General features: G+C 42.2%; 1 protein-coding gene across 5 annotated transcripts in view; it reads left to right on the top strand.

Annotated features, from left to right (window-relative positions):
• MTMR1 (myotubularin related protein 1) overlaps positions 1-15830 on the top strand; it is a 55398-nt gene that overhangs the window by 25540 nt on the left and 14028 nt on the right. For all 5 annotated transcript variants that reach the window (XM_083422322.1, XM_083422321.1, XM_083422323.1 and 2 more), the window contains 4 exons: positions 688-873; positions 11155-11361; positions 11673-11765; positions 15023-15136. In XM_083422322.1, coding sequence (XP_083278448.1) covers positions 688-873; positions 11155-11361; positions 11673-11765; positions 15023-15136 — 600 coding nt within the window. The remainder of the gene's footprint in view (positions 1-687; positions 874-11154; positions 11362-11672; positions 11766-15022; positions 15137-15830) is intronic.

Here is a 15830-nt window from a genome sequence, read left to right as displayed (position 1 = left end):
GAAATTACCTTTTTTATCTAAAATATTTTAAGGCCACTCTTTTAGCACTAAACTCTCACAGGGCATCTTCCATAAAAGATAAAATACAACATACATGATCAAAGATACAAACATGAAAAATAAATTTAAAATTTGAATACCAATATTAATACAACAAACATAATTCATAAGAATTAGCAATAATAGCAGTAATAATAATAACAATAAATTAAAATACCATTAGAGCTAACTAAAACGTTTTAATGCTATTTCAGCCCTGGTTTATGCCAGCATAACCATAATATCTTAAGAAAAACCAATTTGAAACAGATATCTCTCTTAAATCCCACCAAAACCTTTCTATTTTGCCAGGCCAGTGCAGGCAATTTAAGAATACTTATTTCCATAATGAGTATTTGACACCTGTTTTTAATCTTTTATATGGTTTTTTATGTATTATTGCTGCAAACTTCTTTGGTATTTTTCTTTTTTATGATATAGTGGTACATAAATATTTAAAGAAGTAAATAAAGGCCCATAAAGAAGGGGCCATGCACATCTCCCTTGAAATAGAATTCCCTAAGTGTGAGGCCACTGTTGAGAGAGCCCTTTCCTTCATGCTTGCCAGCTAGCTTTTTCTCTCTGGTGGGCATTCAAGAAATCTTAAGTCTTAGAGATACATTTAAATTACTTAAAATGTATTTTCAGACGAAAGGTGGCGGCTATGAAAGTGAAAGTGCCTACCCAAATGTGGAGTTGGTTTTCTTGGAAATTCCAAACATCCATGTAATGAGAGAATCACTGCGTAAACTGAAGGAAATCGTTTACCCTACAATTGATGAATCTCGATGGCTGTCCAATGTGGAGAGTACACACTGGCTGGAATACATACGGGTAATTGACTTGTTGAAAATATAAATTGTGGGTTTTTTGCTTTAAAATGTTAAAATCTTTCTCCATGTGCTATTCTTTTGTCACTTCTCTATATAATCTGAAAAGGGGAAATGCCTTGATTCTTCAGAATCTGGGTTTTTCACCTCGGCATTAGATCCATTTCAGTCCGGTTTCCATCCTGGTTTTGGGACGGAGACGGCTCTGGTTGCCCTAACAGATGATCTCCGTAGACAACTGGATCGAGGCGGGTCAGGACTGCTGATCCTTTTAGATTTGTCAGCAGCCTTTGACATGGTCGATCATGATCTTCTGGACCACCGCCTCGCAGACGTGGGGATACAGGGCATAGCCCGTAACTGGTTGTGCTCTTTTATCTCTGGTCGGGGACAGAGGGTGGCACTAGGGAGGGAAATGTCGTCGCGCCACTCCTTGGTGTGTGGAGTGTCACAGGGTGCATTCCTCTCCCCAAAGCTTTTTAACATCTTTATGCGCTCCCTTGCCCAGATTGTCCGGAGCTTTGGGCTGGGCTGTCATCAATATGCTGATGAAACTCAGCTCTATCTGTTGATGGATGCCCACACCGACTCAGCACCGAACACACTGACCAGATGCTTGGAAGCTGTGGCTGGATGGTTTTGTGGGAGCCGATTGAAACTAAATCCTTCGAAGACCGAGGTCCTATGGCTAGGTCGGGATGGCATGGGGATGAGGGACCAACTCCCTTCTCTTGCGGGGGCCCAATTAGTGCCATTGCCTTCCGTTAAGAGTTTGGGTGTAATCCTTGACGCCTCCCTTTCCATGGAGGCGCAAGTTACAGCAACAGCCAAGGTGCCATTTTTCCACCTTTGCCGCATCAAACAGTTGGTCCCTTAACTTTCCCGCCCCGACCTGGCCACAGTGATCCATGCGATGGTCATCTCCAGGCTTGACTACTGTAATTCGCTCTACACGGGGCTGCCCTTGAAGCTGTCCCAGAAACTCCAGCGGGTGCAGAATGCTGCAGCGAGGCTCTTCACTGGGTCTCTGCCATGGGAGCATATTCACCCAGTGCTTTTCAAGCTGCACTGGCTCCCGGTGGAGTACAGGGTCAGATTTAAGGTGCTGCTTTTGACCTTTAAAGCCCTTCACGGCCTAGGACCCTCGTACCTACGGGACTGCCTCTCCTGGTATGCCCCACGGAGAGCCTCAAGGTCCATAAATAACAACATCCTAGTGGTCCCAGGCCCTAAGGAAGTTAGATTGGCTTCAACCAGAGCCAGGGCCTTTTCAACTCTGGCTCCGGCCTGGTGGAACGCTCTGCCTCATGAGACCAGGGCCCTGCAGGATCTGATTTCTTTCCGCAGGGCCTGTAAAACAGAGTTATTCCGCCTGGCCTTTGGCTTGGAGCCAATTTGATTCCCTCCCTCCCTCTCTTTCTTTTTTCTTTTCCTTCTCCTCCTGCGATAAGGCTACATTTTAATATTTTAATGTTCCATTATTTTAATGTTGTATTTTACTTTTGTTTTTAAGTTGTAACCATTCATCTTGTTTTTATTATTGCTTGTAAGCCGCTCTGAGCCCGGCCTTGGCTGGGGAGGGCGGGGTATAAATAAAAAAATATTATTATTATTATTATTATTATTATTATTATTATTATTATTATTATTATCTAAAACTACTGCTATATGCTGTTAGTGTGTATTATAGACTCCAGTAGAAGCAATCCTTATTTATTTTTTTATCTACTTAACACTGTTTAAAACATTTGTAACCCATTTAACTCTTCAGGGCAGCTTTACAAACATGTTTGAATAATTTTTTTTACAGTTTGACTAGGTATGGGCTATGCCTTTCTACTGTAGGACAGAGGAACTGACGACTACTTACCCTACACCTAATTCAGCTCAAGTTTTGGGATTCTTGGTCTTGGCAATAGGATAACAAATAACACCTGCCCGCCCCCTCCCTGCCCTGGACAAAATTACAAAGCCATGTAGATAGATAATTTATTATGGTCAAAGACCAGCTCGCATAACACAATAATGACAGCATTCATAAAGATAAAATATACAATTGGAGCAGATTGCAGCAATGGCTCATGAGTTAAAATTGAAATATATACCCATACAACTGAGATTTGGGCTACCATAAAAATTGATCCTGAGGCGCCCCAAAGGGTGACTTTAGCTTTTCCCTAGTAAGTTATTTTATTCTAGAGGATGATCTGTGCCTACAAATCTGGGTGCAGAATCTGGCTACCAGCCAGGTCGTCTTGTGATCTTTGCCTAAGAGGAGAGAATTAAGTTTAGCCATGAACGGCTGACTTAATTGCAGTTGGAAGCCTCACCACATTTAGAGTTTGCACAGCTCTTTTAGACAGTTGAGTGTTTCATAAATGTTAGTGTAGTTCCTACAACAATAGCTCAGTATTATTTTCTCCATATTGCACTTGCAGGACCAAAACTGAGCGATGATAGCTTGCCAAAAGCCATCTAGTGACTTCATAGCAGATAAGAGATGTGAATGCACCGATTGACACCTCAGTCTCACTCTGCTTCACCAGCCCTCATATTTAGGTAGGAATTACCAGGGATCATTTTCACTCTTGAACATGGCTCTGTTTCTTCACAACACAGAATATGGGCACACACACATCTAGACAAATCCTCTGCCAGCCTCTGGCAAACTGCCACGGGAACTACAATTCTGCTTGGCTAACTACCAGAAGTGCCTTATTTGCAAACACTGCATACCTTCATGGTTTTCCAGCTAAGACATGCAGTGTCATGGTTTAGTTTGTATATTGTCTATGGATCAAAGCACAGATGCCAATAGAGATAAACACTGACTTCATTGGAAATGGGCTTCCTTTTAGTTTGTTATCTAGTGTTTTTTTTTTTTTTATTTTTTATCCAGTTTATTGATTTTGAAAAGGTTTTGTAGATGGTGTTTCTTAACCCCAAGCATTTCATGGCATAGCAAGGTAGAACAGAATATTTATTAGTGTCTTGATAGTCTTAATAACAAGCTGCTAATAGAATTTATTGACATCAGAAAATTCAGCAAATGGTAGTTATTATTGCTTTATAGAGAACTGAAATTGTTAATTAAATTTCCAAATCTAATGGGCAGAATGTGAAGTTTGCCCTGTCTAAATGTTAGCTTTGCTGATTTTAAAAGACTTTTTTGTGGGGATCAGCTTACACAGTAAAACCTGGGTTGTTGAACATAATCAGTTCTGGAAGACTGTTAGACTTCCGAAACATTTGACAACCGTGGCACGGCTTCTGATTAGTTGCAAGAGCTTCTTGCACTCAAGCGGAAGCCACTTCGGATGTTCGGGTTCTGAAAATCATTTGAAAACCAGAGCATTTACTTCTGGGTTTTTGGCGTTGGGGAGCTGAAATGTACAGTAACAGAGGCGTTCGGGAACTGAGGTTTGACTGTACCGCAAAGTTTACCTACAAGATCACCTTACCTTACAAGTGCCCACTGAACCACTTCAATTAGCAAAATTGGTACTATTTCAGGTGGCATATAATAACTGTTCCACATTTGTAAGGATTCAGTTGTCTAGTGTGGCAATGCCTACACTTTGGAAGTCCCTGCCTATTGATATCAAGCAGGTGCATTCACTGTACTCTTTTTGACACCTGCTAAAAACATTCCTATTCAGACAAGCCTACCCAGGTGCTCAGAAAGCTGAGGTAATTTTAATGTTTTAGTATTTCAACTTTTTTATGTTTTAAAGCAGGGTTGTAATTTTTTCTTGATTTTACTGTTTTATATTTTGTAATCTGCTTTTAGGCTTTTTTTTTCTTTTTTACAATCAAGTGGTGTACAGTGGTACCTCGGGTTACAGACTCTTCAGGTTATAGATGCTTCAGGTTACAAGACTCCGTTAACCCAGATAGATAAATAGATAGATAGATAGATAGATGATTTATTACGGTCGGAGGCCAGCTTATGACAGTGATCTGCCGTGGACCTTCCGGGTCTAAAGCCCACTTGTTCTATTGCCAGGATATCTTCATTCTCTAGCCATTCTGTAAACTTATTAAGGAGGTGCTTTGAGTAGAGTTTACTAATCACACTTAATAAGCTAATTGGCCTATAATTCGCTGGGTCTCCTCTGTTGCCCTTTTTATAGAATGGGACTATTATGGCTGTTCCCCATTCCCTTGGGATGTGGCCAGTGTCATCTATGTCAGTAAAGAGGATGGCTAAGAGAGGTGCCTACCAATCCGCCTGTGCTTTTATCATTTCTGGTGTAATGCCGTCCAGGCCCAGGGCTTTGGCCATTTTCAATTGGTTTTTATATGATTTCACTTCAGTTACTGAAACTGGTGGCCATTTAGCCAGTTGTTCTATATTATAATTCTGTAACGTAGGTTCATCATCCTCATACAAAGATTGGAAGAAGGAGACACAAAGGTTAGGGGGAATTTGTGAGGTTGAGGGGGAAATAGCCTTATGGGTGCCAGAAGCTACCAGTTTCCAGAATAGTGTCTGATCTTTTCCTTTTGCCGCACTAATTAATTCCAGCCAACATTTTCTGGTATAGGCGTTCTTTTGGTGGATTATTAGGTCTTTGTACTCTTTTTTTTAGGGCACGGACAGCAAGATAGGCTTCCTGTCTGACAGAATTTTTGGCTGTCAGGGCGGTTTTGTAAACATTTTGCAGGGCTCTCTTGGCCTCAAAACAGGTGTGATCAAACCAGGGTTTATTTGATGTTATTGGTTTAGTTGGCCTTTTCTCTGTGGTATTAAAAAGATGGGGTTTTAATTGTTGGAGCAGGCTCTCATACTTGGAAATGGAGTCCTCAAGCCTAGGATTATTCCCAGAGCCAGTTAAAATTGTACGGGGTTTTTTAGAGGTTAGAATCTCCTTCAGTTTGGAGTCAAGTGCGTGGGTCCATTTGACTTGGCAGCCAGGTCACTGTAATTTGGTGATCTCTGCAGGGTATACTGTTCTCAGGAAGGGTGACTTGTTTTTAGGAGACACCTGCAGGTGCAAAGGGAAATGGTCCCCCTCTATGAATGGGAGCACTTTCAAATTCACTATTTTTGTTAGCAATTTGCTACCAGCCAACATATAGTCAATTATGCTGGTTTTTGCCCCAGACATAAATGTATATTTCCCGGGGATATTGCCGCTGGTGCAACCATTTAGGATATGAAAACTTAGCTGCTGAGAGAATTTGAGGAGGCAGGCTCTGGCAAAATTTGAATGTTGGTCCTTTGACTGCCTTGGTAGTTGGAAAGCCTCCTAGCCAGAGGCATCAGGGTACCCTATTTTATGCCTGTACAGTGGTACCTCGGGTTACATACGCTTCAGGTTACAGACTCCGCTAACCCAGAAATAGTGCTTCAGGTTAAGAACTTTGCTTCGGGATGAGAACAGAAATCGTGCAGCGGCAGCGCAGCAGCAGCAGGCCCCATTAGCTAAAGTGGTGCTTCAGGTTAAGAACAGTTTCAGGTTAAATATGGACCTCTGGAATGAATTAAGTACTTAACCCAAGGTGCCACTGTATTTAGTTTCTGAACTGGGGTCATCAGGCCCTAACCTTGCATTTAGGTCACCCACCAGCAGGACCTTTGCTGGATAAGCTGCTAGCAGTAACCTGACATAAGAATCCAGTCTATTCCAGTTGCCCTCAATGCCGGGGTTTTTGCTAGTTGGGGGAATATAAACGTTAATAATTAGTAAACTGCAGTTTCCCCAGGATATGAGTAGGGCCATTGCTAGATGATCTAGGGGGGACAGCTCCTTACAGGTGGCGTTTAGGCATAGTAAGATCAGGATGCATAACCCCCCTTTGAGCCTCCCTGGTCCTCTGCTTGCGACCGCTCTAACTGCATATGTATAGTATCCTTCAAATGATGGGTTTTCAGCCGCCCATGTCTCTTGTAGGGCAATGATATTAAAGTTTTGACGGTAGAAGGGAATGTCTGTAGAATGGGAGAGGCATCTGGACCAGCCGGCTACATTCCAGGAGAGGATGTTTAGGGCAGTAGTTGATTCTTGGGTTTTTAGATACCAGGCACTCACAGCTGTTTTCTGCCACTGATTCTTCAGGTCCTTTTAATTGATTGAGCCAAGATGCGGAGAAATGGGGGAGCCTTTTGGGAGAAAGACTAATTTAGGGGTATTAATTTGTCCGTTCGGGCAGCCACCCGCCAAGACTTTATTTCATTCTTCTGCATGAATAGCTTCTAGGATGCCCAGGCAGTCCACAAAGACTGAGCTGATTCCCGGCGCTGGCACCACTAGTTTAACTTGTTGCGTTTTGGATTGGGCTATTGGAGGGGGTGTAGAAGAGCCCGTTTCTTTTGGAGACAGATATCGTCAAGTTGTCCATTCCTCATTGGTTAAAGGCTTTGATTTGCAATTGATGTAATTAAATTCCATGGGAGGAGGCGGGGCTAGAAGTGATAGGAACTTCCTTATGGTCAACAGTCTTTCATTTAGTGCATCCTGGGAAAGTTGGATCTGCTCGAGGTAGGTTGTTAGGAGTTGCTCATCCTTTGAGGGGAAATCCTTTTCTAACTTGTTTGATGAGGGTGAGGTTTTGTGCCGCCTGCCCGACTGTTTGAGATTGCCAGCCTCTGGGTGGGGCAGCTTAACGTTTCCGGTGCTGTTGGATTCTGCAGTTCTGATTTTGGTTTTTGGTCTGGCTGGCCTATATGCTCCTAGAAGCGGTAAAGGGTCTTCAGTATTTTCGGAAAAACGGTGCACAAGCAAACCAGCCCTCAGGGAATTGTCTTTATGTGAAAGGGTCCGTTTAGTTGAGAACCCGTCCTTAAAAGTCACTACAGCCCTATTTTGGGCCGTATGATGTGGGAGGAATTTTACATTGGTGATTTTTTTTGCTGTCACAAGGACCCTGGTGACTATGCTAATTTTTTCAGGAATATTTACCGTATTTTTCGCTCTATAGGACGCACTTTTTCCCCTTCAAAAATGAAGGGGAAATGTGTGTGTGTCCTATGGAGCAAAGAAGCCATAGCCCCGCGACCCTCTCCCGGTGGAGAGGTGACGCGCGGCTATGGCAGCAGCCTCTCCGCTGCGCGCCTTTCCGCTACTCCCCGACCTGCTTTTGGGGGCTGGTGGTGGGCTTCCCCCCGCCAGCCCCAAAGAGCAGGTCAAAAGGAACCTGAAGCCTGGAGAGCGAGAGGGGTTGGTGTGCACCGACCCCTCTCGCTCTCCAGGGTTCCAAGGTAGCTGCCTGAAGGCGACTGAACGCACCTTAAATGGCACCTTGTTTTAGAGGGGGAAAACAAAAGGGGGGAAATTCTCCCCCTCTCTGCGCAACGCCTCCTGCCGCTTCGCTGAAGGGGCGCTGGGCAGAGAGGGGGAGATTTCCCCCCCCCTTGTTTTCCCCCCTCTAAAACAAGGTGCGTCCTATTGTCCGGTGCGTCCTATAGAGCAAAAAATACGGTACTTTTCTTTGAGCATACGATGGGTGACCTCTATTTGTGGGTAGAGTTGTGAAGGCAAGTTTGTGATTATTTAACGTTAGCTTCCAGCGAATCTGTGTTGTTTTGTCCTGAACCTTTTTTGTTATGTTAGGATAGACGGGATTTCCTTGTGATGCCATGAGAAGGGTTGATTGCATGGGAGCAGTGTGTGTTCTGCTAGGGCATGGGGCTTTTCCTCAGTGCTTTATCGGTGCACATGAGTTTGTGATTTTCTTTTGGGTTGTAGAAGCTGAGTTCTTTGTTGTTATATTCTCCAGCAGCTTAAAGAGCTTTTGGAAATTCATTTTTTTAGTACGGCGGGTCGCCGTTCCTTTCGGCCTCCCATTTTGATGTTTTTGGTCTTTTTCTTTTTTTGCATTGGGCATTTTCTCTTTAAGGCCAGTTTCCTGGGAGCAAGGGACCCTCCCTCCTGCACTGAATTGTTTCTGTTTGTTTTTTTGTAATCAAGTCCTGGCTTGGTTTCATCTCCATTAGTCCTATTACTAGATTTCATGTGGGGGAAAGCGACCTCACGGCTCTTAATTAATTCAGTTAGGGTGGTAAGCAGGTTCAAGCTTTCCAAAAGGAAATTTTTAATTGGCTCAAGTTCTTTGCTTATCTGTGTAGAATGGATTTTGAGTAACTCTTCATACATCCCTGACAGGTAGAAGATAAAGTTGTCCGGGTGCTGTAACCTTGGGCTGTTTGGCCATTTGTCTGCCTCAGTCGGGGGAGGGTGCCTTAATTTCTCTCCTGATAGGGAGGGGAGGGGAGGGGAGGCTCGTTTAACCTGGCTTCTAGGTTTTCCAGGAGTAGCTCCTGTTCTAGACTTGCTTCAGGTCCCTCTTTGGCTAGCTCAGCTTGTTTTAGTTCAGTTGCCAGGTCCACTCCCTCACGTTCTTCGTTAGTTTTTTCCTCCTTTCCAATCCAGGTATGGTCAAAAGACCACTCATGAGAAGGAAGGTTTCCTGGATTATTTGCTTCATCAGCCTTGGGTTGAAAGTAGGTTGAAATCTTGGCCTGTTTTTTCTTTGGGGGAGTTGTTACAGGTTGTGTGGGTGAAATCCCCAATTCCTTGCAACATTGTCTTGTAAGTAACATGCTCGGAATCAGAAATAAATAGGGTTACATTATCCAGCCCACAGTTTTAAGGGCTTTGCAAGGGGGGAGTTCAAAGTTTATTTAAGTAGCTTCAAAAGGGAGGGGAGATTTGAAAATCCACCTGACAGCTCTCCCAGTCTTTTACTGATAAAAGTTGGCAGTTACTTTCATAGGTTGAGCCTTTTTAACAGAGTAATTTGATAATTAGAGCTCCTGCTCACACAGCAGAGACTCAGTGGAGACTTGGCCAGGTGCCATCATCACCCGGAAGTCAACCCAGAAATAGTACCTCGGGTTAAGAACTTTGCTTCAGGATGAGAACAGAAATCGCATGGCTGTGGTGCAGCGGCAGCAGGAGGCCCCATTAGCTAAAGCTGTACCTCAGGTTAAGGACAGTTTCAGGTTAAGAACGAACCTCCAGAACGAATTAAGTTCTTAACCTGAGGCACCACTATACAAATTTTAGGAAGCAAGCAAACAAACTTTCCCACAGGTTAAGCAAATGATCTAATCTTGATGTGCTTTCCAGGCAGTTGTAATTGGGATTTAGTATTCATGCTTGGCATAGTTTTTAGATATATTCTGCCAAGAATCATTCACCCCATCTACCTGAGAAATGTTGATGGTAATGAGTTACACCACTGCAACAGTTTAGTGCATTGATCTGTTCAGCATTGTGTGTGCATGTAATGCTAAACCTTGGCTTAGCAGTACAAGGACATATTTCCACACACTGACTTTATAATAATAAGCCAACTTCAAGCAATGGATTGTGAAACTCTGTTATTAAAATAGGCTGGAGTATGATATATTATTATACAGTGGTACCTTGGGTTACAGACGCTTCAGGTTACAGACACTTCAGGTTACAGACTCCATTAACCCTGAAATAGTACCTTGGGTTAAGAACTTTGCTTCAGGATGAGAACAGAAATTGCACAGTGGGGGCGTGGGGGCAGCGGGAGGCCCCATTAGCTAAAGTGGTGCCTCAGGTTAAGAACAGTTTCAGGTTAAGAACAGACCTCCAGAATGAATTAAGTTCTTAACCTGAGGTACCACTGTATACCTCTTGATTGCAGTAAAACCTCTAAGTGGTTTACAAGAAATGTAACACTAAGATTCTTTTATATGCTGGACTAAGCTTTGCAGAAGCCCTCCTACTAGATGCACAGAAGGAGGTGGGGTGGGGAGTCTGCATGAGCTTGATGCTTTGTTTGGGATTGTGGAGGTTTGTCCACATAATAGTAAACCATGATTTAGCATTGCATATGAATGCAGCCTATATGTCATTTGTGGAGGTCTATCAACAGCTGTTAGTAATGATCAGGCCTGTGCAGAGCTTGTCTTAGACCCAGGGAGGGAGGCTTGCTCTTGGCATGTCAGTATAAGTCTGGCAGGCCGCTGGTGGGGGTGCCCCTGGCTGGCTTAGCCCTCCTAGGCCCAAAGCAAATGTACTTGGCTGCCCCCCTGCACGAGCCTGGCTACGGTGACTAAATTAATACTTGCATGTTCAGCAACAGGATGCCTCTAAATGCTAGGCTCTGGGGAGAAACAAGAAAAAGCCATCCCTTCTTGTAAGGTCCCTCAGGCATGCAGCTGGACACTTCTGGAAACAGAATGCTAGACTAGAAAGGTCTTCAGTCCAATTATGCAGAGATGCTGTTTTGCTCTTATCACAAAATGTATTATAGCCGAGTTTGCTTTGGTGCGATATTTCAACTTGGAACCGTCTTTTTAAAGATGCTTCTTTCAGGAGCCGTGAGAATTGCTGACAAAATCGAATCTGGTAAAACATCAGTGGTGGTGCACTGCAGTGACGGCTGGGACCGTACAGCTCAGCTGACCTCTTTAGCCATGCTGATGCTAGACAGCCATTACAGAACTATCAAAGGCTTTGAAGTCCTCATAGAAAAGGAGTGGATGAGTTTTGGACATCGGTTTGCAATGGTAATTTCAAAAGGTTTTTGAATTTCTCCTCCTATCTATAAAATTCTGTAAAACTTGTGCCACCTGTCTATGTAAGATCTGCTCTTTACCCACCAGGATACTAAGTATTACTGATAACATGAATCAGTTTTGGTTGTTATTTCAGTGTAGCTTATTTAGTATCTAATTGTTGGAAGAAACCTAGCTTTTCTGATAGCTCTTCTTAATTGTTCTGGGGCAGTTTTTTTTAAAAAGCTATTTTAAATACATTTGACAAAAAAAGAAAAAGAAAAAAGGAAGCGTGGCTCCTGACACTCTTTCTTCCTCACTAGCGTGTAGGTCATGGAGATGATGATCATGCTGATGCTGACAGATCACCCATTTTCCTTCAGTTCATAGATTGCGTTTGGCAAATGACAAAGCAGGTAAGGATATTTTTCTAATTATATCTTCTCTGTTTCTAATCCACATAGGAAGTAATGCTTTCTTTCGGGGCAGTGAAATTTTGGAACTAGTTCAGTGCACACAGCAGAGTGAAATAAATGTATGCAGAGGTGAAAACATCTAAATTGGCGGGTTTTGCAAGATCAACATTAAGAAATTACCACAAAGGGGCCTGTCATCCTGTGAGCAAAGTTCTCCCCATGGAAAGGCTGCTCCTAGCCTCCATTAACCAAAATGGCAGTTTTCATCAGTTCCCCCCTGCCCCAAAAGTCTGGTCCAGAGGGTTGTAGGACCCTGGACAACAGCATAGATGTTCGTGTCACTTCCCTCTTCATCAGTAGAAGCCTACATCAGATCAAAGGCCCAACTGTTCATGGAAGGATACAATTTATTTATTGGTGTTTGATACCTGAACTTTTAATAAAGTTTTCTCTGGCATGACATGATAATATAACAAAACAAAAATATTTTCTGGAGAGAAACAGAAATTTGAGAGTGAAAATTCAAAGCTTTTTGATTAACTTGAGTTCACATGGAATGGATAACCTTGCTTTTAATATGAATACAGTTTGGGAAACTGCTGTTTGTGGCCTCTCTGTGATATGTTAGCCAGGTAACATATCAAAGGCATTAACTAATGTATACAAACTCTTGTGTTTTGCCTATTTAGGACCACATTAATAGTGATGCATTCGATTTATCATTGAGGTTTAGAGCAGATTTTATAAAATGGATGATACTTGCATTTCTTTTAACAATGCACAATACCACAAATCTATATAACTGTCATTTTATACTTAAGTTCATATTCCCAATAAATTGATTTGAGGAACTGTGAACCACATCTCAACACTGCTTCAGCATTATTGTCACATAGAGCTTATTCTTCCAAAGGCAGTTGCTGGTGCCCTCTTGCTAGATCTAAATTAATTCTGAACTTCTATTATGTAATTCTGTTGTGGATTTAAATAATACTTCTTTCAAACTCCTTTACAAACAACAAAATTCATCTCAAGCTGCCCTTCCTTTAATTTTGCATTGCAGCTTGAAAATTGGGACCTTGTTATACTTTGCTACTCTGCAAAAAGTCACTCACTTATTTTTCTGTGATTTGAACTTTGCATGAATGAGGTGTTTAATGTTACCTTGTTTGTTTCAGCATTCTCAGTTAAAGGATGTTGCTTCCTTTTTGGAAAGTCATGCAACTATTTTTTGCAGGAGAAAATTTTCTAAAATGCTTTGAACACCTGGAAGCAGCAAAAACCCTTTAGGGGCAGACCCTTAACTCAGAACAGCCTTGGTGTTGGGGTTTTTTTTGTGATCTCCCTTGTTTCTCCCTATTACTTGCTATAAACTGTTTAGTTGCCCTCTAGTAAAGGACTGTGAAATGACTTTGCCAGTTCCACATGTGTGCAAAATCTGAATCCAGCAAGAGATTTAAAATAAACATTGAACAGTTATAGCCCTGAGAGGAGAGGAAAGTAGAATGCAATAGAACCAAAAGGGAAAACTGGGACATTGTTCATAGGGCAGACACCTCATATTTTTTCAGAAAACACAATTTCTTAATCTCATCCAAACCATTTATCAATGTCTTGATCCTGAAAGATGGTAAGAGAAAAGAGCTCTTCCCCTCATATAGTTTATTACCCTGTACTTGCAGCAGTTCAAACAGACTCAGTACCAGTTCACAGGGTTTATGGCACCTTTGACTTTATATAACCACCTATTACACTAGCTGCTGCCAAATGGAAGTGAGCTACATGCTTACATAAAAGGTTATCCTTGACACCGGTCCACACCCAGCAGCCTTCTGGCTTTAAAATAAGTTGATATCTTATTGGGGTTTTAATGCTTGAATATCCTTATAGAAACTGCCGTGAGCACAGCACACACACATAGAGTGCAACTTGTTCTCTTGGCTACAATAGAAGACCTATTTCAAACCTCATTTTAGCAGAGGCAGGGGTGAGAGGTGGTTTAGCTCGCCAGGAGCACATGCGTACCCACAGCTGCCATGTTGATGACCACTGCTTTATAGGTTAATTCAAAATGATCACCTAGATCAGAAGTTATGGCAATGGTTACCTAGCTATATTCCTGCCTTTTTATTGGATGAGATTGTCAAAAGCTTGAGGTGAGGTGGGAAGGAGGGCACAAAAGGGGCGTAAGGATAGAGGGGTTCAGCTTACGTGTGGTGGGCACAGCCTCCATCCAGCAGCGCTTAAAAGAGATTGCCACATATTTTTCTATTGTGGATGCAGCAAAAATACTTAAACCTACATCATATGCCACTTATCACTGCTTCATACCATAGGCAAATGTTGTAATAGCTGCCTTGTTAAACTCAGAATTGAATCCACACCCCAACAGATGTAAAAATGTTTCAAGTGACAGCACAGCCACTGAGGTCTACTTTGGATGAAGCATTGAGCTGACAACTCTTTCCAAAAACTACATTTTGAATGGTGGAGTCCCTGAAAAAGAAAATTCTAATTTCCCAGTGATAGAAGAATCCTTTTTCATTTGCAAGAGCTCAGCACACATTCACACACACAATTACACAATACCTTCCTAATCTTGATGAGCTGCAATTGAGATAGTGTATGAACTCCAGTTGATACTGTCATATGTGAAAAGTGTTTTGTTACATAAAAGCACTGCAATAAAATGTAGTTATTTGGATGTGGCTTCAATTCTCTTGTGAGTCCTGCCACATTAGTCCTCCTTTGCTTCCTTTCATGAGGGAAAGAACTGAGTCTCTTGAATTCACAGAAAAGAAACTAAGAGCCTATGGGAACCTTCCTAAACAACACCCTCCCAATACAGTGCATTTGTCCAGAGTTGCCAAATGCTAGTACAACTCTCTAGTCTTACAATTTAAATGTCTCTTTGACATTTTGTAAACCTTCATACTGCATTTTACATTAGAGATTTCTCTCTCTCTCTCTCTCTCTCTCTCTCTGTGTGTGTGTGTTCAAATAAAATACAATAGGCCTGAAATCTGGCTTACATTCCAGGGATCACACCTAAATACAAAATTGCATATTGTCAAAACACATTGGATTCAACAACGGATGGAATTGCTAAAGTCATTTTCCCCAGAACCCCACCCCTTTCCTACACCCTGTTAAAATTTTAAACAATTTTTTGCCACACTCATAAGGCTGAATGTGCACAAGCTTACTGTACTGTTTTCCCTTATCAAAAAGTATAACAAAATATTTTGTTGTTTTAGTTTCCAGCAGCATTTGAATTCAATGAGCTGTTTCTGATCACCATTTTGGATCATCTTTATAGCTGTCTTTTTGGCACCTTTTTATACAACTCTGAGCATCAGCGAATGAAAGAGGTAAAGTAAATCACCCATGTAATGGTTTTACAGGAGCCAAAAGAAAATTTGAGGCTGTTTTGCCTGTTCTGTAGAGCTGAAAGTTTTTAAATGTCACCTAGAAATGAATTTTCATATTCCTCTTGACATACCAAATAGGCACCAGATGCCACGAATACAGGCAACCTCTCCCCTCTCTTCGAATCCATTAGGTTATGTGAGCCTCTATGAAACCTGAGGGGAGCCCATGAGGCAGTGATAGAGCAAGTTGAGAGTCCTTCTCCATCTAAAAGGACATCAAATAGAAAGGCGAAAAAAGCCTTCTGGGCTTGGCAGGCCTTGGCGAGTTGCTTCCAGTCAGAGTAGTCAGTACTGGGCTCAATCGACTAATGTTTTCAAAATAAGGTGGTTCCATATGTTCAGCACATATGATTTTTCTCTAGTCAGGATTTATCTCTAGTCAGTTGCATGAGAAATATGAATAGTGGATTTTCAAGGATCCTGGGTACAACACCCAGCTAATGTGCCAAATCGTGCTAATTTATACCTCGAGAGAGAACAGAGGGAAAGCACATGCTAAACTATGTTGCCCCTCTTTTCCCAGGAAGAAAAATGTTAGTACAAACATAACCTTTTGTGTTTTGGTATGTATCTGACTTTAAGTGACTGATTCAGCACAGCAAATTGCACAATTGCACCACAAGATGGAGCTGAA

This window comes from Podarcis tiliguerta, assembly GCF_965153285.1.
Source record: "Podarcis tiliguerta genome assembly, chromosome: Z".
In the NCBI taxonomy this organism is placed as follows: Eukaryota; Metazoa; Chordata; class Lepidosauria; order Squamata; family Lacertidae; genus Podarcis; species Podarcis tiliguerta.
Note: the sequence above shows the minus strand (reverse complement) of the source record. Positions and strands in the feature narration are given on the sequence as shown.